This window comes from Protomyctophum parallelum (genome assembly GCF_964188405.1).
Source record: "Protomyctophum parallelum genome assembly, chromosome: 22".
NCBI classification, from domain to species: domain Eukaryota; kingdom Metazoa; phylum Chordata; class Actinopteri; order Myctophiformes; family Myctophidae; genus Protomyctophum; species Protomyctophum parallelum.
In genome coordinates, this window is record NC_139714.1 from 6,871,787 (window position 1) to 6,898,441 (window position 26,655).

At 41.7% G+C, this 26,655-nt stretch overlaps 3 protein-coding genes across 4 annotated transcripts; all 3 read left to right on the plus strand.

Annotated features, from left to right (window-relative positions):
- Positions 1–114: 114 nt before the first annotated feature.
- On the plus strand, positions 115–7,626 carry LOC310853641 (RAC-beta serine/threonine-protein kinase A-like; the record flags this gene model as incomplete). Its single annotated transcript, XM_083758033.1, has 11 exons — positions 115–224; positions 1,245–1,374; positions 2,287–2,418; positions 3,069–3,134; positions 3,687–3,755; positions 3,886–4,008; positions 4,795–4,923; positions 5,791–6,005; positions 6,534–6,621; positions 7,303–7,408; positions 7,547–7,626. 11 exons carry the CDS (start codon positions 115–117, stop codon positions 7,624–7,626), a joined length of 1,248 nt encoding a protein of 415 aa, XP_083614159.1.
- A 1,071-nt stretch (positions 7,627–8,697) lies between these two features.
- LOC310853701 (uncharacterized protein) lies at positions 8,698–15,794 on the plus strand. Its single transcript, XM_083758096.1, has 7 exons — positions 8,698–8,847; positions 10,040–10,251; positions 10,542–10,631; positions 11,293–11,385; positions 11,799–11,909; positions 12,231–12,345; positions 12,678–15,794. The coding sequence occupies exons 1-7, from the start codon at positions 8,823–8,825 to the stop codon at positions 14,357–14,359; spliced, it is 2,328 nt and encodes a 775-aa protein (XP_083614222.1). The 5' UTR covers positions 8,698–8,822; the 3' UTR covers positions 14,360–15,794.
- Positions 15,795–16,646: 852 nt separating this feature from the next.
- LOC310853700 (uncharacterized protein) lies at positions 16,647–25,979 on the plus strand. Of its 2 annotated transcripts, XM_083758094.1 has the most exons (8): positions 16,647–16,945; positions 18,194–18,411; positions 19,290–19,379; positions 20,029–20,121; positions 20,455–20,565; positions 21,131–21,251; positions 21,823–22,251; positions 23,375–25,979. In XM_083758094.1, exons 1-8 carry the CDS (start codon positions 16,912–16,914, stop codon positions 25,111–25,113), a joined length of 2,835 nt encoding a protein of 944 aa, XP_083614220.1. In that variant the 5' UTR covers positions 16,647–16,911; the 3' UTR covers positions 25,114–25,979. The 2 variants fall into 2 exon arrangements, with proteins under 2 accessions (XP_083614220.1, XP_083614221.1); XM_083758095.1 differs by lacking the exons at positions 16,647–16,945; positions 18,194–18,411 and adding an exon at positions 19,069–19,147.
- The last annotated feature ends 676 nt before the right edge of the window (positions 25,980–26,655 follow it).

The window sequence follows — 26,655 nt, forward strand, 5'->3', positions numbered from 1 at the left end:
TAATGGTTATCACCTTGACTTTTTTCACCCATACATTTCTAAAGCCCATAACCTGTCCTCTACCAACTAACTAAATGTTTAATTGCTCTTTATGTACAATTAGAATGCCGGGTAATGAAGACTGAACAACCCCGTCCCAACACATTTATCATTCGTTTCGTGCAGTTGAGCCTTGAACGCAGCTTCAGGCACGGCAACGACGGCAGGCACGGCAACGACGAGAGGTGGGAACTGAGTATATGTCACCACTGTGTTTAACTTAAATGAACCCTAGTGTACTTCCCTATTCTGGGCATGTCATAATTGGTGAACATTCAGCAAACATTTAGTGAAAATAGCAGATCTACAAACTCAAAATGTGTCGCAATGCATCGTGAGCTTTGAGCTATGAGCTTTTTCGGGTAAGAGATTTGGTGTTGTAGAGGGAAGAATTAGGGGAGGGAGTATAGATCCCCGGGGGACTCTATTCAACTGAAGTATAGGGTTTAAGTGGTTAACGAACAGTTTATCTGAAGTTTTCACCTAGTACATAAGGGCCTTAACTCTTGAGCCCCATTGCCCCCGCCGGTGGGGGCAGCGGCTCAGAACCTCCGAACAGCGCTCAGCGGGTCAATGGAGACCCAATTGGTGTCCGGTTCCAAATCCGATGTTGCAGATTTTCCCCCTGGGGTTTAAGAGGCTGCATTGTGATATGCATCCCCTACCAACAAACAAGGAGAATAATTAATTCAGCATTCTTCTCAAACACTAATAAGACAGGTTGTGCTTGGTGCTACAAACATGTAAAGAATTATATTGTTGAGAATTTTGTTAACACATTTAATTTGATTGTTAAATAACTGTCCATACTGCTGTTTGATTTCAGTGCATTTTTATTGCATTTTTATTCAACAAGCCTTGTTTATTGACTCTCATTGAAAATAGTTTTGTGCTGCTGTCATGTTGTCCCTATAGTTTGTCGATGTAGCATGACAAGAATGTTAGATAACTAAAGTTGGATGAAATTAAAAGGGTTCAGGTAAAAAAAACAAAAAAACATAACAGGCTGCATAAGACTGACCCTATTATAGACCATGTTGTAAGCAACACAGATGCAGCTAATACAATGAATAAGGGGTGTGTTTTCTTACGGTAGATTTAAGTGTGCCAATGTGCATTGACAGTTCTGTTGACTTCTGTCTATGCATATAGTAGGGGGTTAAGGGTGATTTGTGATGTAAGATTGTGAGATTTTTGTGCCACAGAGAGGAGTGGATGCGAGCAATTGAGTCTGTGATCAATGGCCTCAAAACATGTGAGCAGGAGGAGAAACCCACCTCACCGAGTGCATCCAGCCCAAAGGAGACGGAGGGGGCCACGAACCTTAACAAAGTGGTGAGAGGCCCTAAGTATCATGCAGTGGGAAACATAATTATGTTTAGGAATGCAAATGATTTATATATGAGCCCGTGATTCTATTTGCGAGCTATGGGACATCCAAAATGCTGTCACACCAAAGACATAAAATATGTGTCCTCATGTTGTTGCATACTTTTGTGAGTTCATCCTGAAGTATGATGAGACAACAAGTTAAAACGTTATTGCTTCTTTGAGAATTAAAACTTAATTCACTTAAATTAATAATGAGCTCAATGTATTAGAATTAGGGCTGGGCGATATTTGTGGACAAACCTAAATGTTACATATGTTTTTTTGTTCAAAGTGTCTTCATTAACATTTTCAAATCACATATGGGTCAATAGAAAATAACTTTTTTTACCAATCTCCAATCTCTCTATTTTGTGGCCATATTATCATATTGTAATGTAATACATTTTTGGTAAAAAAAAGGGGTGCACATTTAACATGACTTTGACTTTTAACATCAAAGTCAAAGTCGTACGATTTGTCACGTTACCGCAGTTAAATTTGTTGTCTGCATTTGACCCATCTCTTGGAGCAGCCATGCCGTGCTCAATAATCATTTGATTAGTTGATTTGACCCCCCAATCCAACCCTTTGATGCTGAGTGCCAAGCAGGGAGGCATTGGGTCCCATTTTTACAGTCTTTGGTATGACCCGGCCGGGGATCGAACCCTGACCTCCCAGTGCGGGAGGGCGGACACTGTAACAACAAGGCCACTGTCTGGTCATTTATGTCATATCATATTCTATCCAAATCCCAGACGATATCTGGTCTCATCTCATGTCATTATCTATATATTGCCCTCTCCTCGTTCAATTGACGTTTATGTCACATGTAATAATTGGTACAGTATTTTATTGCACCTTTGTTCTGCTTTATAGACAATGAGTGACTTTGAGTACCTGAAGGTGCTGGGTAAGGGGACGTTCGGGAAAGTTATCCTGGTTAAAGAGAAGTCCACTGGTGTCCATTATGCCATGAAGATGCTACGCAAACAGGCCATCATAGACAAGGTTAGATGGCACATTTAAGACCACTTTATTAACCATATTCATAATATGTCATAATAGGCAAACATTTGAGGAAAACTTGCAGATTTACAACACGTGAACTATTTTCATCAAGGATTTGGTGTATAGGGGAAAAGGGATGGGGCACTGCCTTTTCAACGTGGTATATAGGGTTCGAAAGGTTGATTACTCTTGTTTACAACATGGTGATAGTTAGAAACCAATGGTGGACATTTTTGGTTAAAAGAAGAAAAAAAAAGCTTAATCTCTATATTCTGGTAAGACAGGAGTGATATTGTAAGATATTGCAAGTTAAAAACATCCAAGTGGTGTATTTCAAGCTGCATCCCAAGGTCTCTCAAATGACAGATACACGTTATTACGTAGTAGTTGCTCAATTCTTCTCTCTTAACCACTTAAACCCTATACTCCATTGACCAGAGTTCCTCCCTTATCCCCTCTACACCAAAACTCTTTTCTGATCATGTTTACACAAAATCATACTGCTTCTTACTGTGTGTGTGTGTGTGTGTGTGTGTGTGTGTGTGTGTGTGTGTGTGTGTGTGTGTGTGTGTGTGTGTGTGTGTGTGTGTGTGTGTGTGTGTGTGTGTGTGTGTGTGCATGCGCGTGTGTGTGCGCGTGAGCGCACGCAGGGTGAGATGGCCCACACAATTACAGAAAGCAGAGTGTTACGAAACATGAGACACCCTTTCCTCACAGTGAGTACAGCATACTTTCTTCATACACTCCATGTAGGGCTGGGCATTAAAATGTATCATCTGTCATTGTGGGATCCATTTAATATTGTGAATCATGATATACAATTTTGTTAAATGAACACTACCAGTTATGTGTTTATGCAGTCAAATGTGATGAACATCAACTAGATCATTTGATGTAATTTTCCTTATTGAGATCATAACGTCAACGTGGAAACAATATTTAAATGTTTCACTAAATAAACTATATCAAAATATATATGTATCACTATCGGAAGAAGGTCTTTTGAATAACCCAAAGACTTTTTATAATCAAGTAATCTTATTATTGTTTTGATTAGATACAGTTATAACATTTTATTTTATTAAGTCTAAAGTTTACAGTAAACTATGGTAATACAGTAGACAGTGATGGTAAAAGTTTTCAACCTCAACAGACATTTAGACAAAAGTATTTTAATTTTGGTTAGGTTGTAAAGAGCACATGCATAATTCATTGCTAAACAAAAAGTAGTAATTAAAAAACAAATGCCAATAATTCCTGTTTTACAGACATTGAAATATGCTTTCCAAACCCTTGAGCGGCTGTGCTTTGTATTGGAATATGCCAATGGAGGCGAGGTGGGCACACAAACACATGTTCAAACACAGATGTCACACGCTACAGTTTCAAATGACATAAGTGGGTTTGGCTTGCACATTGAAGTACATTCGGTGTTGTCATTCTTTCTCTCCGCCTCCCCTCCTTTAGCTCTTCTTCCACCTGAGCAGGGAGGAGGTGTTCACAGAGGACAAGTCACGATTCTATGGTGCTGAGATTGTGTCAGCACTGGACTACCTCCACTCACGTGGAGTAGTGTACAGGGACCTGAAGGTGAGAACGACAATGTTCTCTTAAAAGAACATTTGGGTATTACAGGATGGTAGCATATTAATGGTCCACTGGAATCAGTGTCCAACATTAATAATAATAATCTTTATTGTCCCGAAGGATATTAATGGTTGCCTGAGTCCGACATTAACGGATGCCGGATGCACAACGCTTCACGTTGCGATGCGTTGTGAGTTTTACTCTGCTATTTCCACTGAATGTTTGCCCCATAATAGGGATGCTAGGGTTCAAGTGGTTGGAGACAAAACTGAAGACAAAACAACATGTTTGGGGGTTTTACATGACACTCCCCGAGTTCCTTGTCAAATTGTTGACAGACATTTAAACTCAACAGTATGTTTACATAGATACATACATACATACATACATACATACATACATACATACGTCAGAAAGCCAGTATCTACTAGCTGTTAGATAGGTACTGCTTATCAGTTACCCCATTTGTTTCCAAACTGCGAACAATCTTCAAGTGGATGTTTTTTCTGTAACCGAAGTTACAGAGCTGATATCATTGCGAGTTTCAGCTATTTTGTCCCTGCGGCAGTACTAGCATCATGTCCAGGGGGTGTACTTGTACATCAAGCTTCACAGGAGATAGGCTCCTGCCCTATGGCCCTCATGGCTCAGCAAGGCTTCCTTACTTACTTAATGATGCACATGCACATGATTTCCGGCCTAGTGGAGAGAATTACCACCCACACGTTATTTAAGTATGATTGATGTGCTACATAGAGTCTTCTGTTCCTGTGTGTATTCTGTTTACAGCTCGAAAATATTATGCTGGACAAAGAAGGCCATATCCAAATCACAGATTTTGGCCTATGTAAGGAGGGCATTACTACTGATGCTACCATGAAGACCTTCTGTGGAACTGCTGAGTACCTAGCACCTGAGGTAAGGCACTGATGACAAGACAATGCAAATGGCATGTGACGTGACTATTATACTATAGTATACTCCTTACTGCCAGCTTCACATACACATGGCCACATACACAGACTGCCACAACAGCTTTGTTCGCTTCCCGCGTTTACACGTCTTACTTGTAGTATATTATCATGACCGTGTGCCTTCAACAGCCTGCAACTCTACTACTGTCACATTTCATGGATAGTATACTGTAATGAGTTATGACATAATAATGTATGACTATATGTACCTAAGCTACAGTTTTGTATATAGCCTATCAGTATAGATATATATTATGCCATGACAACATAATGGAAACAACAATTGCATGTTTGGAAAATGCTGCTAAAATACCAATGTGTCTTTTACTTCTCGGGTACGTTGGCTTATACTTTAGCTATTGAAAAATAGCAGACCTACAAGCTCATAGCGCGGCACAAACCTTTGTATATTCTTTCAGAGCGAACGTTTTTAACTCAAATCTTTGCCATTTTCAGAGGAGGGTCGGTGGGGGTCCTTGACATGAAAATGTTTGAGAACCACTGACCGAAACATAGGTTTTTCAGAAAACTCATGATTAAGAAGACTTTTTGTAGAATCGAGTTCAGGTCTAAATGGGTTAATTGAACTTTCAGCCGATTAAACATCAGCAAACCAAAGACAAACATGTATTTGCCCACGTTCTTGTCAGACGAGGCATGAATGGTTTCTAATGGTGCCCAATTGAATACTTTATTAGGCAGAGATGCAATCACGCTCCAATTCTATTTTATTGCAGATTCAGAAATGCCATGCAATTAAGTCTAATGTCCAGACCTTTCTAAATCACTTTAATGTCCTTCATTGTGCTAGATCCTCGAGGACAATGACTACGGCCGGGCAGTGGACTGGTGGGGTCTGGGTGTGGTCATGTATGAGATGATCTGTGGCAAGCATCCCTTCTACAGCCAGGACCATGAACGCATGTTTGAGACCATCCTCATGAAAGAAATCAGCTTTCCTAAGAATGTATCCTTTGAGGCCAAGGATCTGCTGGCTGGCCTACTCAAGAAGGACCCCAAGCAGAGGTACCCGGCGTGTGTGTGTGTGTGTGTGTGTGTGTGTGTGTGTGTGTTACTTATTATAATAAAAAATCAAACTAAACCAGTGGTTTTCAACACTTTTCATATCAAGGACCATTATTTACTCAGCATCTGAGCCACGGACCACCATTTGATGAGACTTTTCAGACCTAAAACGTAGAATATTTTGTTCTTTTATAGATTTTATAGATTATAGACTGATAACAGGCAAATGTTGATCAAAATAACAATTCTTCTACATTCTTTAATTTAATTAATTGTGTAGACTTCTTGTAAATTAAGTAATGCAGATGTTTAACAATAATGTAACTCTTGAGAGTGTAAAATACATTACAGAGCCTTTTCATAAAACTAAAATCTAAACTAAACTAGCAAACCCGCTTTAAAAATATATTTAACTGAAAATGAACTGTCAAAGCAAAATAAAAACGAATGACATTCTTAAAACTGTAATAACTATTTTGTTCTGGATTCATATATTTTGCCTTGACATTATTACTCTTCAATTGATAGGTTAGGAGGAGGCCCTAACGATGCCAAAGAAGCAATGAGCCACACATTCTTCACCTCCATCAACTGGCAAGACGTGGTGGAAAGGAAGGTAGGAAATAGTGAGGCCAAAGAATGCAAAGATTTGAAGTTTAATTCCAGACATGATAAGGTGAGTGGGGATCAAATCACATTTTGTAGTCTACATTACAGCTAGCTATTACAATTACCTATTGGCCTATTATATGCTATTATCCCTTTGTGTTATTCAACTCCCCTTATAAAAAACTTCAACTTTGGCATTGATGTTTATGTTAATTATTTTAATTTTGAAAATGTAATTGAAATTGCTACTCCCTAAAAGCAGCACCAATATTGCACTGGGGCAAGCCCTCAGAATGGCTGACTAAAACTAAGACTAGTGGACAAGAGATCCAGTATAAGTCATTTTACACTTGGTTGCATGCTGAAAATAGCAGATCTACAAGCTGCGACACGTTGTGAGATTGTAGATCTGCTATTTTAATCTGCTAGTGTAAAATTACAACGGTATCAAGGCCCGCCAAAATACATTTTAGTCGACTAAATCAACTGCAGATTTAGTCGACTAAAATCTCATGACATTTAGTCGACTAGACTAAAACATTCCAGGTGACTAAAATGAAAATGTCCTGACAAAAACTGTTTGACCCTGACTGTTATGAGTCCCAGAGGTTAAATCTGCAACTTATTATGTATCAGTGTACACTTGTACTCCGTAACCATACTTGGTCATTGCTCCATCCCACCTCAGCTTACCCCGCCCTTCAAGCCACAAGTGACATCCGAGACAGACACCCGCTACTTTGAGGAGGACTTCACAGCACAGCCCATCACATTCACACCTCCAGATGAGAAGAGTAAGTATTATCATGTGTGTTGGGGGGGTTGACATTTGACACTTTGTGACCTAAACTGTTCTCAACCAGGTTGATGGACAGTCAACAGTTTTGACAGTTTACACATGTTGACATTTCCTGTTGTTTGTTTGTTTACAGATGGCAGTTTGGATTGCGAGGACCAGAGCCAGAAAGCACATTTCCCAGAATTCTCCTATTCGGCTAGCATAAAAGAGTGACTGATACTATCTCAACCACCAGCACACATGCTCATACTCACAACCAACCACACACAGACAGACAGCTTCTGTGGCCATACCTAAGCAGCTTTTCAGTTACCAGTAGTGCCATACAACTTTGGTGATATATAAATAAGCATGTTTTACAAGGCTTCATAACTACACATTCTGTGTAGAACTTCTTAATTTTATTGTATTGTTTTTAGTTTTTGTGTGTTCTTGCGAGCAGCTGTGTGGGACTGGGACCCAGACCTTCCACAATCGTATCAGAAACAAATGCTAAATGGCATATTTACTACTGAAGCCGTAGTAGCCTATCTCAAGCATAAAGAATATGTTTACTCAAGAGCTGAAGACAGCTTTTGACAGGAACTTTAGCACATTCACTGAAATGCTGTTATTTTGTGAATCATTGCACTATTCTCAACTTTGTCCATTTCAAGTAAGCACTTTGTCTTTTATTTTATTTTATTGTTGATATTGTTATGGGTTCTTGCGAGCAGCTGTCACAGGGAGGACAATGTGGGACCCAGACCTTGCATTATTGGTGTGATTGCACTATTCTCAACCTTTTTCAAGGAAGCCCTTTTTATTTCTTTTTTATTGTTGCTATTGTCTTTTCTTATTCTTTTTTGTGTGTTCTTGCGAGCAGCTGTCACAGGGACAATTTGGGACCCAGACATTGCACTATCACATCAGCAACACACTCTAAAGGGCTTAAGTAATAGCCTATTTCAAGCATAAATAATGTATCCGTTTATTCAAGAGCAGCTTTTGACAGGAACTTTAGCACATTCACTGAAACGCTGTGCTATTTTGTGAATGGTTAGTGCACTATTCTCAACCTTTTTTCATTTCAAGTAAGCTCTTTTTCTTATTATTTCTGGGACCTCCAAATAATCTACACTATCTTAATTGAACTGATAGTGTACACTACAAATGGTTTTATTTGTACATTCTCTCAGGGTTATACAGAAACTGTATGCTAACTATACAACAGGAAACGATACTTTTATTGTGTAGAACATTAGTCGGAAAGGCTTAAAACCTTTATTTTGGAGATACTCTACCCATAATTCGTGTTGACTTTATTCTGGTTGGCTTGACTGTTGAATCGTTTTAATATACCTCGTTCGTTGGACGACTGGTCCATTCATGTTCTTATCTTCTTAGCTTATGTTCTTATCGGGTGAAAAATGAACAAGAGGCACAAGACAACGGGTAAGTTAGTTGATCATTCAGCTTTGTATAGCCATGATGCCGCCCAGCCGAGCAGTGCAGCTAACATTAGATCCTATACGCCAGAGGGACGACGGCTCTGGCTGCGATTGGTTAGCTGTTTTCGATTATTATTTTTTTGATTTGATGGAAAGTATTTTTTGAAAATGTTCATAGTTCATGGAAATTGTTTATAAATAAATACATAAAACAAATAAAATCAATGTACTTGTTTGTTTATTTAGTAAGATTTGGTAAATGTTTTTTGTTTTCTTTCATACATTATTTGAAAATGTATTATCAACCCCAACGTTAAATTATGTTTCATTAAACGATCTAACAATCTTAATATTTTATAAAAATATGCCAACGAAATAAAAAAAAACTACATAGCAACCAAGGAAAGTGGCCAATCAGAGCCCCACTGTCGCTCTGAGCTATGGGATCCGTGTTAGCCTTTTGGCTAACTCGTCAGCTAACGGCTAAGCGTTTATGTTTATGTCTGAATTTGTGCTCCGTCGTTGCGCGCAGACAATGGCAGATCTGCAAGCTCACAACGCGTGTTGTGACTGTGAGCTTGTAAATCTATTATCTGCGCCCAACAACTCTATATGCGCCCAACCCACCACGCACGCACGCGCGCGCGCACACACACACACACACACACACACACACACAGTGACACGCACTACACACACTTTTTGATTGAAGTATTTATTAACAGTTTGCAGAATTACAGTACATTTCAAGCACAACTCAATACAAAAAACTGTTTACTGTGAGTGGACGACCAATAAAGCACTAGACTTGTTTGTTTACAAGAGGGTCCACCTTGTTCAATTCATCATAACATTTAGAGACATACAAATAGCCAAATAGGCTATACACTTCTATAGCCTATAGCGGGAAAAAAACAGGAAATCATCATCATAAAGGAGGTAAAAAGGGAAGAGAAAACATATACAGTGAGGGGAAAAAGGGGTGGGTTAGGGATTCAGATTTTACGGGGGCAGTTTCGAATTGCAGGCGCGTACACACACACACACACACACACACACACACACACACACACACAGTGAATGTCACTGACAGAATGTGTCACTTTTTACCTCTGCACAGAGCCCCTTTATTTGACTGCACACAGAAGTAATCCGTATATATTTTAAATACTTGATCTATATCATGATCCATACAGGTGTGTCTGCTGCCCGTGTTCCTCTGGCCTCTCTGAGGCTGCTGGCCTCGCCCCTCCAGCTGACCTATGCCTACATCTGGCAGGTCATCCAGCAGAGGGACGTCAGACAGTACAGCAAGGTGGAGGAGTTTGTTGCAACGGTTACTCAGACCCTTCCAGATCTTATGAGTTTCAAGCAGGCAGCTCAGCTCCTCCTGGGACTCAGAGCACGGGTGAGAGCTCTTCGCACATGCATGCACTATGCCATACGCTGCAGCCTGCAGTGTTAGTGTTGGTATGCAATGGGTTAATTTAGAGCAGTGATTTTCAACCGTTTTCATATCAAGGTCCAATGGGTCCAGGTGGTCCCCAGCTAAATGATGTAGAGTTGGCAACCAAATGGTCCTTTATTAGATCTTTTAACTCTTGAGAGCGTAACATCAATTACCTGGGTGACTTTAGTGACATTCCAACATTGACATTGAGTGTTTGCCTAATGGATCATTGAATCTCTGTTTTATAGATCATTTTGGAGTTGCTCCAACCAGAGGCTACTCCTGACCCCAAGACCATTCAGACTCTCATCAACAAGCTCAACGTCTGTCGCACAAAGGTAACATTATGGGATTTAATTTATACTTAAATTGGGAAAGTTGATTGAGAATAGACACTCTTTTTCCAGAAATGCACTGCATCCCATTCATAGTTACAAGTATATACTTTCGAATCTGGTGGCTTCCCAACACAGTCCTAATCTTACAATTCACAGTATTAAACGGTAGAGGGCTGCAACTGGATTTGGATAAAAACATTCTATAGATAGAAGTATAGACCTTCAAAATAGGTGATCGCATCGGACGATATGGTTTATGGTGATTGGCTCTGAAAAACCTGATCGGATGGATATATACCAATGTGTGTTCCATGATACATTTTTGAAAGATTTGCGTATGAAATTGAGCACTAATAGTTTTGGTTACAAAGAAGTTCACAAACAGCTCTGCGCTGCAGTGTTTAATTTATTATAGAAATTAGAAACACCGACATTTACAGAATCTGTAAATAAATGTCAGTGTTTCTTCAATAGAGGGAATGCGCGTGACATCATCATCATACCCGGAAGTTACGCGGGAATGCCTACTGAGTGGCAAAAAACTACTTTCTGGCCTTCATAGCCCATAGATCCAAACAGAAAAGTTTTGAACCAGTAGTTTTGGGGACATTTTAGCAGAGTGCTAATTAATAAAACACCACTGTGCGTTGTGTTTTTGCAGAAGGATGCAGAGGTGGAGCGATGTCAGACTAACTTCATGGTTCTGGTGCAAATGCTGCTTAAGAACCTAGCACAGAGGAAACAGTTCTTCCAGGTAAAATGCCAAATGTCATTATGTCAATTTGAAGGAAGCCGCCTAATCATGTAATGAATATATATTTAATCATGTAGTATAGTCTTTAGTAATGACTAGCAATGATACACACACACATCACACACACACACACACACACACACACACACACATCAAAAGTTATTTACAGTAACAGGTGTAAAAATAGATCTGATGTGGTTAAGGGACGCAGAGCGACTCGCATGGAGTTTTGAAAATACGATTTTCACACCTTTTTTTTTTTTAGAAACTTTTTTAATATTTAGAGAAAGCATGGGACAAAGAACACACACACACACACACACAGGAACAATGCCTAATTAGTCACTTTTTACTACAATACAATACAATACATGACACTGTTAATTTGTCCTGGATATTTCTGATTGTTTTAGGATGTCTTCCCGGTGCAGTATGGTCCTAAGTTTGATACAGCTCTACAGGCCCTGATAGCCGGCCTGGTGTGTAAACTGGAACAACTGCTGCCTGTACCCAACCTGACCCAGGTAGGTGCAAAATGTAATACTTTGCATATTACTAGTTACCGTCATTCTAAATAACTGTCTGGTTCTCAACTTCTGGTCCGGGAACCACCAGGGGTCCAAATGAACCCTTGCGTTTCTGTAACTCTTGAGTGTGTACAAATGGAGCCAAATGAACCTGTTTGTTAATTTGTTAATTTTTCAAATTGAGGATTTTACAGTGTAGATTGGGGACGGGGTCCCAGAGATGAAAAACTGGTCCATTGTCTCTTAAAGTAATAAGAGTACCGGTAGTTTAGTAATAACTACCTTAATACTAACTATTCATCTCCTTCCATCTCTCAGCTTGGTGCCATGATCTCTACCTCTATGGAGGCATGTGCACTGTTCATCCCTGACCCCAGTGACCTTAAGACCCTCCTAAAGCACCAGGAACCCAACGCAATGCTGGGGAAATACGGTAACTTTCATTTGAGTGTGTCACTTACATTTGTATATTTTGTTTAACATGACTAATTTACTTATATTCATTTAATACACGTTGACTATACTTTAATATAATATAATATACTCGCTTGTATATTTTGTTTAACATGACTAATTTACTTATATTCATTTAATACACGTTGAATATACTTTAATATAATATAATATACTCTAAACCAGGGGGTTCTCAACATTTTTGGCTGGGGACCCCCGGACATGCTTTGGCCATGTCTCGCGAATGCACTGTAACTTGACATTACATAGAATGTTAACTTATTGCATCCCTCTGGTCCCTCTGCACCACAGCCATCTCATCCAATGTAGGCGACTGCGTCCTCTCGTCGCTGTCCTACTGCCCCACCACAGTGAAACAAGAAAAGGTAGAGACCGCCGCTGCCGCAAGCGCAGCAAGCCCTGCCTCTTTCAGCGACACAGATGACGTGGGAGAGATGTCAACCAGAGATGACGACCATCAGGTGGCAGAAACCTTCGCTACTCCTACGGACGGAACGGAAAGCAGCGATGCTAGATCCACTGACCCTGCGGGTGAGACAAATCAGGAAGACACTGTTGAGACAAACACTGCAGCAGCGACACCAGTAGCCAGCTCAAGTCAGGAGAACACTCAAGAGGTCTCTGGAACTAACGAGTGCACGCATATCCAGGACAGAGTAGAGACTGAAGAGCTGCAGACAACAACCTCATCTGGAAATCCACCAGATGCACCAGAGCTGCAGGAGTCTCCTTTGAGGTCGATTCCTTTGTCGATCAATGCAGGAAGCGCAGAAACCAGCAGCTCACAGAAGCTACAGACTCAACGAGTCACGCTGCAGCAATGGGTCTCCCAAATCGCTACCAACTCCCTCTCACTCCCAGCCCTTCCGCCTATTCCCCCACTCAAGATGAGACGCCCCGGCGTGAAGCAGGGACAAAAGGTGAAGAAGAAATCTAAGCCTCCAGTAGACAAGTTTGACTGTGAATCTTGCGACAAGCGCTTCCCTTACCAGTCTCTTCTGCTAGACCACGAGCGCATCCACACGGGTGAGAAGCCGTACCCGTGCTCAGCATGCGGAAAGAGTTTCCGGACGCAGGGCTTGCTGACCAACCACCAGAAGCTCCACAGTGGCATTCGGCCATACAGCTGCGGCCACTGTGCCCAGGGTTTCATCAGCATGGCATCCCTCAAGAGGCACATCCTGATCCACCTCGGTCAGAAGCCCTTCTACTGTGAGATCTGCAACAGGGGCTTCACACAGGCATCGTACTTCAGGAGGCACATGGACTGCCACAACAGCCAGATGAGCTTCGCCTGCAAGCATTGCGACAAGACTTTCCCAACAGAGTTCAAACTGGAAAACCATGAGCGCTGGCACACGAGGGACCGCCCGCACATGTGCGAGCGCTGCGGCAAGCGGTTCCTCATGCCCAGCATGCTGAAGAGGCACATGGGCTACCATGTCGGTGAGAGGCAGTACCTGTGCTCGCAGTGTGGCAAGACCTTCGTCTACATGTCGGACTTAAAGAGGCACCAGCGCTACCATGCGCCAAAGGTCAAGACGCCATGCCCCGTCTGCCAGAGGCCGTTCAGCAAATACTCCCTGAGGATTCACATGAGGATGCACACCCAGGAGAAACCCTACCATTGCTCTATTTGCGAAAAGTCCTTCAGTCAGCTCGGGAACCTGCAGGTGCACAAGAGGCTACACACTAACGAGCGACCCTACAGTTGTGACGTCTGCGGGAGAACCTACAAGCTGTCCTCCCACCTGAACACCCATAAAAAGTCACACACAAGCGAGCGGCCATGGACATGTGACATTTGCGAGAAGGGGTTCGCCATCCCTGGTACTCTGAAGAAGCATATGCTGTTGCATTCCAGGGAGACCACTCCCGGATTCTCCAATAAACAGCGACACAAGGGCAAGCATAAGAAACATTCCCTGAAAAGGAAGTATGATGACATTGACCATGGCAACGAAGATTATTGATGTTCTCAAAACATGATTTACTTTTCTTTTTTCTTTTTCTTTTTTTAATCTAGGTTAAGTTTCCATCCTCATGTTCCTGTCTAGAGCTTCATTAAGTCACTGGTTCCCAACCTTTTTTCCTTGGAGCCACCCCTTCTTACATCTGATGAACAATGAGACTTTCCATACATGCACACACACACACACACACACACACACACACTTGTTTAAAGGAGACATAGCCCCTTAACCCATTTTGGGGCGGGAACCCGTTTTGGTGTTAGCATTAAGTTATGCTTTAGCTATTTCAGATCTCCAAGCTCATAGTGCGACACCGAGTGGCACGCTACGAGCTTGTAGGTCTGCTAATTTTTTTTAAGCGAAGAACGACTGACATAGAAACATGGATTTTTCAGAAAACTGTCAGGATGTAGAAGACATTTTTAGATCTGATCTCAGGTCAGAATGGGTTAAGTCCTATATATTTAAGTTCGGTCCTCATACAACAAATAGCAAACAAAAAGATGACGATCTTTCATAGATCCGCCTGAACCGGGGTCAAATCCAAAAGTTTACCACAATCCAGCTCATGTCATGTTTCACAGGAGTGCGCCGGCCTGTCTCTCCACCTGTCCGATTGCACAAGCCTCTCTACCTGCCCGCTCGCCTCTCATTGAAAATGTATTATTATGTGCATCAGTCGCTTCCCGTGTGAAAAGCCCTCAAAACGTAGTATGTACTCATTGTACTGTAACATGTTTCATTGAAGGAGGCCCAGGTCTCCTCTCACCACAATTAGATGAGACTAGGGGTAAAAAATAAAAAAAGTGCTAATATTCAAATGTATTTTGCCATTTGAATGGCATCGAAGCTTTGAACTTTCGATATAATTAGATCATCAATCAATTTATGTAGTTTGTTATTGTTTGAACTCTCCTTATATTTGGAATAAGGACACTGTATACATGATACAAAAAGCCCCCCCCCCCTTAGGTATTCGTCTTACATACAGAAGTCTATTCAAGTAATCATACACTTGGAAATCATATATCAAATATTTGGCAATTATGATGACCATCTGCTTTGTTTGTTTTGATTAATTATGATAACTCATATTGGCTAACTATGATGTGGATATTAGAACGCACAATGAAATAGGTTACAGCCAAGAATTACCGGTGATGTAAATATCCAGCTGTGTCTGGAAATTATTAATTGTTTGAACTAGCAGTTTATAAAAAAAAATTAAAAAAAGATTGAAAAGAAAAATTACGGAAAGCTCATTTTGAATTCTGTAGGTCAATATCTTGATTATTCAGTGTGACAGAACCTGAAGTTTAGATGGATACAATGCAAATCCAAATGACGCTTTGTTTGTTGGAAATGGGATATCTGAAGAAATAAAATGAGAGTCTAGTAACAGCATGGCCTCCCTGTCTACTGATAGTAAGTCACTCTGTGCCGTTTGTGAGCAAACCCCATCCATCCATCTTCAACCATATCCGTGGTTGGGTCGCGGGGGCAACAGCTCCACCAGAGTGTTCCAGACGTCCCTCTCCAGAGCAACATTAGTGACTTCTTCCTTGGACGTTCCAAGACCAGTGAGTCGATGTGTTTCCTCCAACTGCACATTGGTCTTCCCCGGGGTCTCCTCCCAGTGGGACATGCTTTGAGGACGAGCAGCAGCGACTCTACTCAGTCTCTCTCGTGTGACTGAACTTCTCACCCCGACACAAACAAACAAACCCTGACACATCTCAATGTACTGTTGTGTTCTGTCTGTGGCAAAGCTGCACTATACAGGTTGGTGTCTCCCATTTTTTTTTACATTTTAATTAAGTAGTGATTAGTGAATGAATAACTACAGTATACCCCAATTCAAAAGTATTGTTCAAGTTATAAATCTTGTTTGTCTTCAACAAAGATTTGGTGGCACTGGCCCCCCTGCAGTATCTCTGAGGACCCGCTAGGGGTCCTTGATCCCCTGTTAGAAGACCACTGATTTAGACTTCAATCAAACCCTTATCAACTTGTATTATTTTTGTTTGGGTCAGCCATTTTTAATGTTTTTAAGAATTAAGAATAGGTGGCGCGTGGCGGTATGAGATTGAGTTGAGTTGTGCTTGAATTGTACTATAATTCTGCAAACTGTTAATAAATATTTCAACCAATCAAACCTTATTTTGAAAATTAAGACCCGGAAATTCTCGCCGCTGACAGGCGGGCACCGGAAGTCTTATATTTGCTGCGTTGACACTGGCGTCTCAGGCCTGGGAACGGCTACGAGGCTAGTTCTACTAGCAGATATAAGTTCTTGACTTGTGATCACTCCAAACTATACCCTTTTTTCATCAAAGAAGACACAATCAACATTACGGATACTGTGTTGTGATTACTGATTAACCCCGGGCCGGTCACCAGGACAACTCCAGGACAATGTTCAGTCCAGTGTGACAGACATTTGCAGCATGCATGGCTAACTAAACTGTAGCTGCTGTTATACTTCCAACAGGTTCTACTGTCTGTAAATACAAATATAGTAAGTTTAATTTGAACGAGGGTGGTCGAGGAATATGGATCAACAAAGGTCTAAGAAGAATTCTGCTGGTAAGAATAAGAAACCACCTCATAATGTCTCACTCTCATCATAGCCTAGCCAGTCCTCTACGACCCCCTGGGCAGAGATGGGCAGTATTTGAAATACATGTATTTGAAATACGTATTTGAAATACTTTTTTGTATTTTGTAATTTGTATTTCGCTGGGATGGAAGAAATTAGATGTATTTTGTATTTAGATAAACTTTTTGACCCAGTATTTGTATTTTGTATCAAAATACATTTTCAATATATTTTGCCCATCAGAGATGGGCAGTATTTGAAATACATGTATTTGAAATACGTATTTGAAATACTTTTTTGTATTTTGTAATTTGTAATTACCTGGGATGGAAGAAATGAGATGTATTTTGTATTTAGATAAATTTTTTGACCCAGTATTTGTATTTTGTATCAAAATACATTTTCAATATATTTTGCCCATCAGAGATGGGCAGTATTTGAAATACATGTATTTGAAATACGTATTTGAAATACTTTTTTGTATTTTGTAATTTGTATTTTGATGGGGATGGAAGATGTATTTTGTATTTTGTATTTAGATACATTTTTTGACCCAGTATTTGTATTTTGTATCAAAATACATTTTCAATGTATTTTGCCCATCTCTGCCCCTGGGTCAGCTCATTCTATAAAGTCTTAAAAATGTCAGAAACTTTACTACCATTGGGTTCTGACTCGCGGGGCTAATCATAGCCCTGATCTAGCCATGTTGCTTGCCTTGTCTACTGACTTGGAGATCGGGGTTCGATAGCCCTGGTCCAGAGAGGGTAACAAGACAACTCACCCCGTTTCTGTTTACCTCCCAGAATTTTCCCCAGTGAGGGGTGGGAGTTTAGAGTATATACTCTAAGGGTGGGAGAGGCTGGACAACAGACGGCTGGACTTGTAATTTCTCTAACTATAAACTTTCATGACAGCCTAAGTACAAATATAATTTATGAAAAGCTACTACAGTCTGTTAACAGAAGTTGTTAGATATGTGGGGATTGTCTGACGAGGTACCATTTAAGTGGGCAAAACCTTACATATACTAAATAATACTAAATTGTTTATAGGGTCAATATAAGTAAAATAATATAGCCTTTCCACAGGAGTATCTTTTTATATTTTTCCAAAAAGATAATGGACAAAATGTTTTGATCATGTGACCATTGCTAGGGTCACACTCACAGTGACTTTATATTTGCCTGAACTGCACTTATTTATATACTACTTGATCTATATCATCTATACAGGTGTGTCTGCCTCGCCTGTTGTTCCTCTGGCCTCTCTGAGGCTACTGGCCTCGCCCCTCCAGCTGACCTATGCCTACATCTGGCAGGTCATCCAGCAGAGGGACGTCAGACAGTACAGCAAGGTGGAGGAGTTTGTTACCACTGTGTTAGACACTGGGTGTCAAGATCTCCTGACATTCAAGCAGACCGCTCAACTCCTCCTGGGACTCAGAGCACGGGTGAGAGCTCTTTGCCATGCAAGCACTTTATGCGCTGCATTAATTTGTGTGCAGGAATGTGTTGGGGGGCCGTGTCCTCCACAGAAAGTGTTTTTATTTTATTTATTACTTTCTAAAGTTACATTAAGTCCAAGTACATACCACCATTGTCACCAATGGGGAGTGGGTGCACTGATTTAAGGGCTGCTAGTGCTAGATAGACATTAACATGCCGGCTATAAAACTAGCCTAAAATGGCAGATTCTCTTGTTCAAAGGCCATTATGAGGTCCCACCAAACATTAAAGGAGGTGGGTTTGTCTTGCCACTGTTCTGCACTCATCATAACGGTAGGGCACTGGCAGAGGCATCCAAGTGTACCCAAAGTGAGTGGGATACTGTGGGGCATGAAAGTCCTCTACCTCTAGGTATGTATGTTAAAGCCAGAAGGGGAAATTGTTCCTCAGTTTTGTTGCTGCGAGAGTGAGGCCTAGCCAACACCAACTCAGACATTCCTGGATCGCTGCCCTCCACAATTTCCTATCCAACATCAGGTTCTTGAGCTCTGCAGTGTTGTCAGCCAAGCTGTCGCGCTGCCGCAGCACGTCTATATAGGTGGTACGCTTCTTTCTTTCTCCCCCTGGCTTTGCCCTGGTTTGGCTCCCATAGGGTCAATTTACTTGCCTCAAGTTCTGGGTGCCTGACGCTGTGCCCTGCCAGCCTCATCCTTCTTTCTCTGACTTTGTCCGTGACCCATGGTAGGTCCCCATAGAGGTCCACACCTAGTGCCCTACATAGGGCAGAATTTATAGGCTTACTGTACCAGGCTAACTTTAGTGACATTCCAACATTGACGTGTTTGTCTGAAAGTTATAATGGATCATTACATCTCTGTTATAGATCATTTTGGAGTTGCTCCAACCAGAGGCTACTCCTGACCCCAAAACCATTCAGACTCTCATCAACAAGCTCAACGTCTGTCGCACCAAGGTAACATTATGAATATGGGATTTAATTTATACTTGATTGGGAAAGTTCATTGAGAATAGACACACTTTTTTTCTTTCTTCCAGAAATGCACTGCATCCCATTTATTCAAGTAGACTCATTCAAATCTGGTATCTTCCCAACACAAACAATCCACAGTAGAGTGCTGCATGCAACTGGATTTGTATGAATATCTTTTTTAAATGGAATTATAGACCTCCTTCAAAATCGGTGATCACATAGGACGATGTGGCGTATGGCTTATCAGCTCTAAAAATCCTGGATGGATGGATAAATGGATAGATGATCAAAAAAATAATAAATTGCGTATGAAATCGAGTTGGCACCGTCGTTTTGGGGACATTATAAGTGTGTTTAATAATAAAATACTACTGTGTGTTGTGTTGTTACTTAACCTATTTTGACCTGAGATCAGATTAAAAAAATATCTGAAAAAGCTATGATTCTATGTCAGTCGTTCAAAAATAGCAGGCCTACAAGCTCGTAGCTTGTAGATCTGCTATTTTTCAATAGCTAAAGCATAACATAACGCTAACACCAAAAGGGGTTCCCGCCCAAAATGGGTGTTAATAAAATACCACTATGTGTTGTGTTATTTAATACAATATCACTGTGCGTTGTGTTTTTGCAGAAGGATGCAGAGGTGCAGCAATGTCAGACTAACTTCATGGATCTGGTGCAAATGCTGCTTAAGAACCTAGCACAGAGAAAACAATTCTTCCAGGTAAAATTATGAAGTCAATCTGAAGGAAGGAAGTATCATGTAATGAATATATATTTAATTATCTAGTCTAGTCTTTAGCAATCTGGGAATCAGCATAAAAAGAAAATCAATTTCGGTGGTGTGTCTTTTCTTTTCATTCATAACATTCCTAAACTCTGCACAGGAGTTGCCGACAGATTCCGCGGCGGAGCTCTTAATCTGTCTTGAACGATAGATACACATTACACAAGTCGTATTACACACACACACACACACACACACACACACACACACAGAGTAGGCCTACATGACACTGTTAAATTGTCCTGGATATTTCATTTCTGATTGTTTTAGGATGTCTTCCCGGTTCAGTATGGTCCTAAGTTTGATGCAGCTCTACAGACCATGGTAGGAGGCCTGGTGTGTAAACTGAACAAACTGCTGCCTGTACCCAACCTGACCCAAGTAGGTGCAAAATGTAATACTTTGCATATTACTAGTTACTGTCATTTTAAAGCACTGTTTGGTTCTCCATGTCTGGTCCCGGGACCACCAGGGGTCCAAATGAAGCCTTATGGTTCTGTAACTCTTGAGTGCGTACAAATGGAACCAAATGAACCTGTTAGGTCTATTTCGTTCCATTTGTTTAATTATCAAACTGAAATTAGAAAAAGGTTGCTAATCACTGTTTTTTTTTTTATATTTATATTTATTGGGTTTTTTTCTTCAACATAACATAACATGACGTAACATAACATGACGTAACATAACATAACATAACATAACATAACATAGCATAGCATAGCATAGCATAGCATAACGTAGCACCTCACGGTGGGAGCGGGGAAAAGGAGGAGACCTCGGGAAGCCGATACACACACACACACACACACACACACACACCATGCCATTTTGGTCACACCGTAACCTCACCACTCGACGTCCGATTAATCACTGTTTTAAATGAATAACTAACATAATATTATATTATACACTATTCAATGTCTCTCTGTCTCCTTCCATCTCTCAGCTTGGTGCCATGATCTCGACCTCTATGGAGGCATATGCACAGTTCATCCCTGACCCCAGTGACCTGAACACCCTCCTCAAGCACCAGGCACCCAACACAATGCCGAAACTTGGCATATATGGTATATTTTGTTTATCATGAAAACTTTATTTACATTAAGTTAATTGTATACAATTATTGCATTATTTATTTTACACTTTTTTTTTGTAATGATACTTGGACATTAAGCTGAGTTTAAACTCTTGCCTGCTGTCATGAGTCATTTCAAGTATACTGTAATAAACTCATAGTCAGACTCATTACTCTAAACATGCCACTATCGTGGTCCTTTAAAATGAATAATAAAACATTAAAAGTAATTTTATTATTTTTAATAAATGCACTTTAATAAATGCACTTAAGTAGCCTACGTAGCCTACGTTTATTCAGTTGCATTTCTGGTCAAAACAATGCTTATTGCACGGAGCCTAGCGGTCGCAGTAATGGCGCCGGCCTATGCTTCTCCTCGGCCTGTGAAACAATAACAATCGATCCGACAACACACACACGCCATTAAGCTGACACAACATCCGGCCGCAGTGTTTTGGATCTTTCCTGGCATGTTATTAATTAATCCCGGCGGGTTAAGGGTTAAAAATAATACTACCTAGAATGTTAACTTATTGTGTCCCTCTGGTCCCTCTGCACCACAGACCTCTCATCCAATGTGGGCGACTGCGTCCTCTCTTCACTGTCCTACTGTCCCCCCGTTGTGGAACCACCCCATTCACCAGAAATGGTAGAGACCGCCGCTGTGAGCGCAGCAAGCCCCGCCTCCTTCAGCGACGATGACGACGTGGGAGAGATGTGGGAGATGTTCATAGACTCGGACGGTCAGGTGACAGAAACCCCTGCTACTCCCACGGTACTACGCTTCTCGCAACAGAGAACGAGAAGCAGAAATGATAAATCTACAGACCCTGTGGGGCAGAAAGAAAACACAAAAACCAGCAGCCAATGGAAGCTACGTGAGCTACGGGTCACTTTGCAACGACTCAAGATGAGAGGTGGGAGGGCAGGCCCAGAGAAGCATGGGCAAAAAGTGAAGAAGAAACCCAAGCCTCCAGTAGACAAGTTTACAGGTGAGTCTTACTTCAAGTGCCTCCCCTACCGCTGTCTCTGCTGCTAGACCCAGACCACCGTTACACGAGAACGGTTGCCAGAGAAAACGGTAAAAGTCCCGCTGCGTTCTCATTTTTATTGACCCTTTACACGAGAATGCACACGCTATAATGTCGCTAGGTGGCGGTAACGGAATACCAGATAGACCAGTCACCCACTCCCCTCCTTCACGCAACCCTATCTGGATTTTTCTTTTGAATAACGCTTCCAGACCACAACATCTCGTCACTCCCTGCTTTCTACTAACCGCATCGAGTGACACACAGGCTGACAGGCAGCCCAGAGGCATGCAGGCAGGGCGTGCCACAGGATGGTTATATTTTATACATACATTAGGCTGCTGCTACATAAACGCTGCTGCCGCCGGCTTTTTATTTACGTCATGGTTTTACATTCACCATCGCTGATGAGCTGCGTTTTGTAGGCGAGGAGGACCGCTTGCTCATTGTAGGAACTCCAAATATATCACATATGGCTCTGCATCAATGTAACCATAACGCGTTGTGAGCTGACGTGAGCAATCACAAGTTTTGCGCATTCACTGTTTTGCCTGTTTACATGGAGACTGGAGGAAACAGCGTTTTCAAAGATTTCCACTCTGGAAGGTGTTTTCACCCCCCGAAAACGGCGCTGTTATCTAAAAGGACGCCCGCAAACGATACTTTATTGTGCCGTTTTCTAGGAACACTGTTCTCATGTAAAAGGGGTCTCGGAGCACACTGTTTCCGGATGCAGGGCTTGCTGACCAACCACCACAAGTTCCGCAGTGGCATTCGGCCGTGTGTAAATCATAATGTCATATAAGCAGTAATGCCAAGTAAAGTATACTGTGGCCCATACTCTAAACATGCCACTAACATGGTCCCATTTAACCCACCTGTAAGTGTAACCTATACGTTGTTATACCACAGAGCTATCTCTGTGTTGTTGCTATTTAAAATGTATTAACATTTAGGTTTTCAGAAAACTTGGATTAGGTTTTAGAAGGTGTTTGTAGAACTCATTAAATACAAATGCACTTCTTAAAAATCACATTTCAAGCATGTTCACTTATTGCGTCCCTCATGTCCTCCTGCACCACAGCCATCTCATCCAATGTGGAACCACCGAAGTCACCAGAAAGGTTCGAGACCGCCGCCGCGAGTGCAGCAAGCCCCGCCTCTTTCAGCGATGCAGAAGACACGGGGGAGATGTCCGGAGACTCGGACGACCATCAGGTGACGGAAACCCCCGCTACTCCTACGGGAAGCAGCTATACTAGATCCACTGACCCTGCAGGGCAGAAAAATCAGGAGAACACTTTTGAGACAAACATTGCAGCAGCCACACCGGGAGCTAGCACAAGTCAGGAGAAGACTCAAGAGGTCTCTGGAACTAAAGAGTACATGCGTATCCAGGACAGAGTTCAGACTAAAGAGCTGCAGACAACAACCCCATCTGGAAATCCGCTAGATACACCAGAGCTACAGAAATCTCTTTTAAGGTCGATTCCTTTAAAGACTGCCCACATGCCGATTCAGAAATTTTCTGCCTCGCCGAATGCAACAAGCGCAAAATCCAGCAGCCCACAGAAGCTACAGACTCGGCGGGTCACGCTGCAGCAATGGGTCTCCCAAGTTGCTACTAACTCCCTGTCACTCCCAGCTCTTCCGCCTATTCCCCAACTCGAGATTCCGGAGAAAAGGCCCCGGGGAAGGCCCTGTGGAGCCTCTGTGAAGCAGGGACAAGAAGTGCAGGAGACCCCAGCAGGCTCCGAGGAGCTGACACAAATAGTGAAGAAGAAACGTAAGCCTCCAGTAGAAGGGTTTAGATGTAAAACTTGCAACAGGCACTTCCGGAAGCAGTCTGTGATGCTAGACCACGAGCGCATCCACACGGGTGAGAAGCCGTACCTGTGCACAGAATGCGGAGGGATTTTCCGGACGCAGCGCTGTCTGACCAACCATCAGAAGATCCACAGTGGCATTATGCCGTACACCTGCGGCCACTGCGCCCGTGGTTTCATCAGTGTGACACGCCTAAGGAGGCACAACCTGGTCCATCTCGCCGAGAAGCCCTTCTACTGTAAGATCTGCAACAAGGGCTACACACAGGCATCGTACTTCAAGAGGCACATGGAGTGCCACACCAGCCAGACGAGCTTCCCCTGCAAGCATTGCGATAAGACTTTCCCAACAGAGTTCAAACTGGAAGACCATCAGCGCTGGCACACGAGGGACCGCCCGCACATGTGCGAGCTCTGCGGCATGAGGTTCATGACGCCCAGCTCGCTGAAGGTCCACATGGGCTACCATATCGGCAAGAAACAGCACCTGTGCTCGCAGTGTGGCAGGGCCTTCGTCTACAAGTGGGACTTAAAGAGGCACCAGAAGCAACATAACACACCAATGGTCAAGATGCCATGCCACGTCTGCGGGAAGAGATTCACCAAATACTGCCTGAGGGTTCACATGGTAACGCACTCCACGGAGAAAACCTACCGTTGCCCTATTTGTGATAAGGCCTTCCGCACTGCTGGTACATTAACGAGCCACAAGAGGCTACACTCCAACGAGCGACCCTACGCTTGTGACATCTGCGGGAAAACCTACAAGTTTTCATCCCACATGCGCGAGCATAAGAAGTTACACACATGCAAGCAGCCCTACAAGTGTAACCTTTGCGAGAAGGCGTATACCTCCTCTAGTAGTTTGAGGAATCACAAGCTGTTGCACTCCAAGGAGACCACTCCAGGATTCTCCAAAAAACGGCGACACAAGAGCAAGCATAAGAAACATTCCCCGAAAAGGAAGTATGATGACTATGACGACAAAGGTTATTGATGTTCTCCAAATATGCTTTTCTTAGGTTAGCTTTTATTCAACGAGCATTTTAGTTTAGCTTTTATTCAACATGCATGCCATCCTCCAGCATGTTCCTATGACCCTATGATCTTCTTGTCACCGGTCAAAAGAGCTTCAGTCCACTCACTGGTTCACAACCTTTTTTCCCTTATTACATCTGATGAGACTCTCCATACCATACGTGCACACGCACACACTTCACACGAAGGAGACATAACCCCTTCCTATATATTTAAGTTCAGTCCTCATACAACAAATATCAAAAAATGCAGATCTATCATAGATCCGCCTGAGGGGGGCCCGGAACCCCAGTGTGGGAGCCACTGCATTAACTGTTGAGGCTTTTATTTGGATCTTATACCCACAGCTGTATATTCCTACGGTAGTTTAACTAGTAGCTCTGTATTACGAAGAAGAATAGGGCTGAACTTCAAAGCTTGGATGTTGTGTTGTCCGTTGCATTGAAGCGTAATTCATGCAATTCATTAAGCAAATATTTGGGAATTATCAGGACCATCTGCTTTGTTTATGTTTTGATTTATTATGACTCATATTGACTAAACTATGATGTGGATATAAGAACACACAGTAAAAGAAGTTACAGGCAGCCAAGAATTAACATCATCTGTATCTGGAAATGATTGTTTGAACTAGCAGTGTATGATGGAAAAGATGGAAGGATGAAAAAGAAAAAATACTGAAAGCTAAACTGAATTAATTCTGTAAGTCATTTTTTTCAATATTCATTGTGACAGAACCTGAAGTTTAGATACAATGAAAAAAGTCAATTGATGATTTATTTATTGTTTGTTGGAAATGTTCAATAAAAAATGAGAACGCAACGGGACTTTGCCGTTTTATCTGTATAATGGTGTTCGGTGGCGAAGCTGCATTATACAGGTTGGTGTCTCCCAAATAAATTTATTTTAGTAACATGAACCATTTTAATTTGCGACCCAAAGTAATTACTTATTAGAGAACTAATCACTTATACCCCATTTAAAAAAGATCAGATCTGAAAAAATATCTTAAACTTGTATTATTCTTTTTGTATGTGTCCATAGTGTTTGTTCCTTTTTAAGCTGCCTCTTGTGCTATGTTCTACTTCCTTGTACCTGCAGTTTATTGTTTACTAATGGGATTGATCTACCTGTCTCATCATTATTATTATTAGTGTCATATGGGTATAGACCAGTTTGAAAGGTAAATGTTTTACTCACAACCATAGACTGTAAAAGCTCACAACCCAAAATGGGCCCAGAGTCTGATTTGGAAACATTACCTAAACTTGGCAGCAATGTATTATTATTATTATTATTATTATTACAGTAGGTGGCGGTATGGCGCTGCACTTCAGTGGTTGTTAACCACCATAAAGCTAACCTCGCGTCACCAGGCTTTCCACCATAAAACTAAAGATATGATATTTTTATACAGAACATTTATTTAGAAAAATAAGACCCGGACGTGTTTGTTATATTGAAAATACTATTGCAATGTATGTGATTGTAATGTTCATAG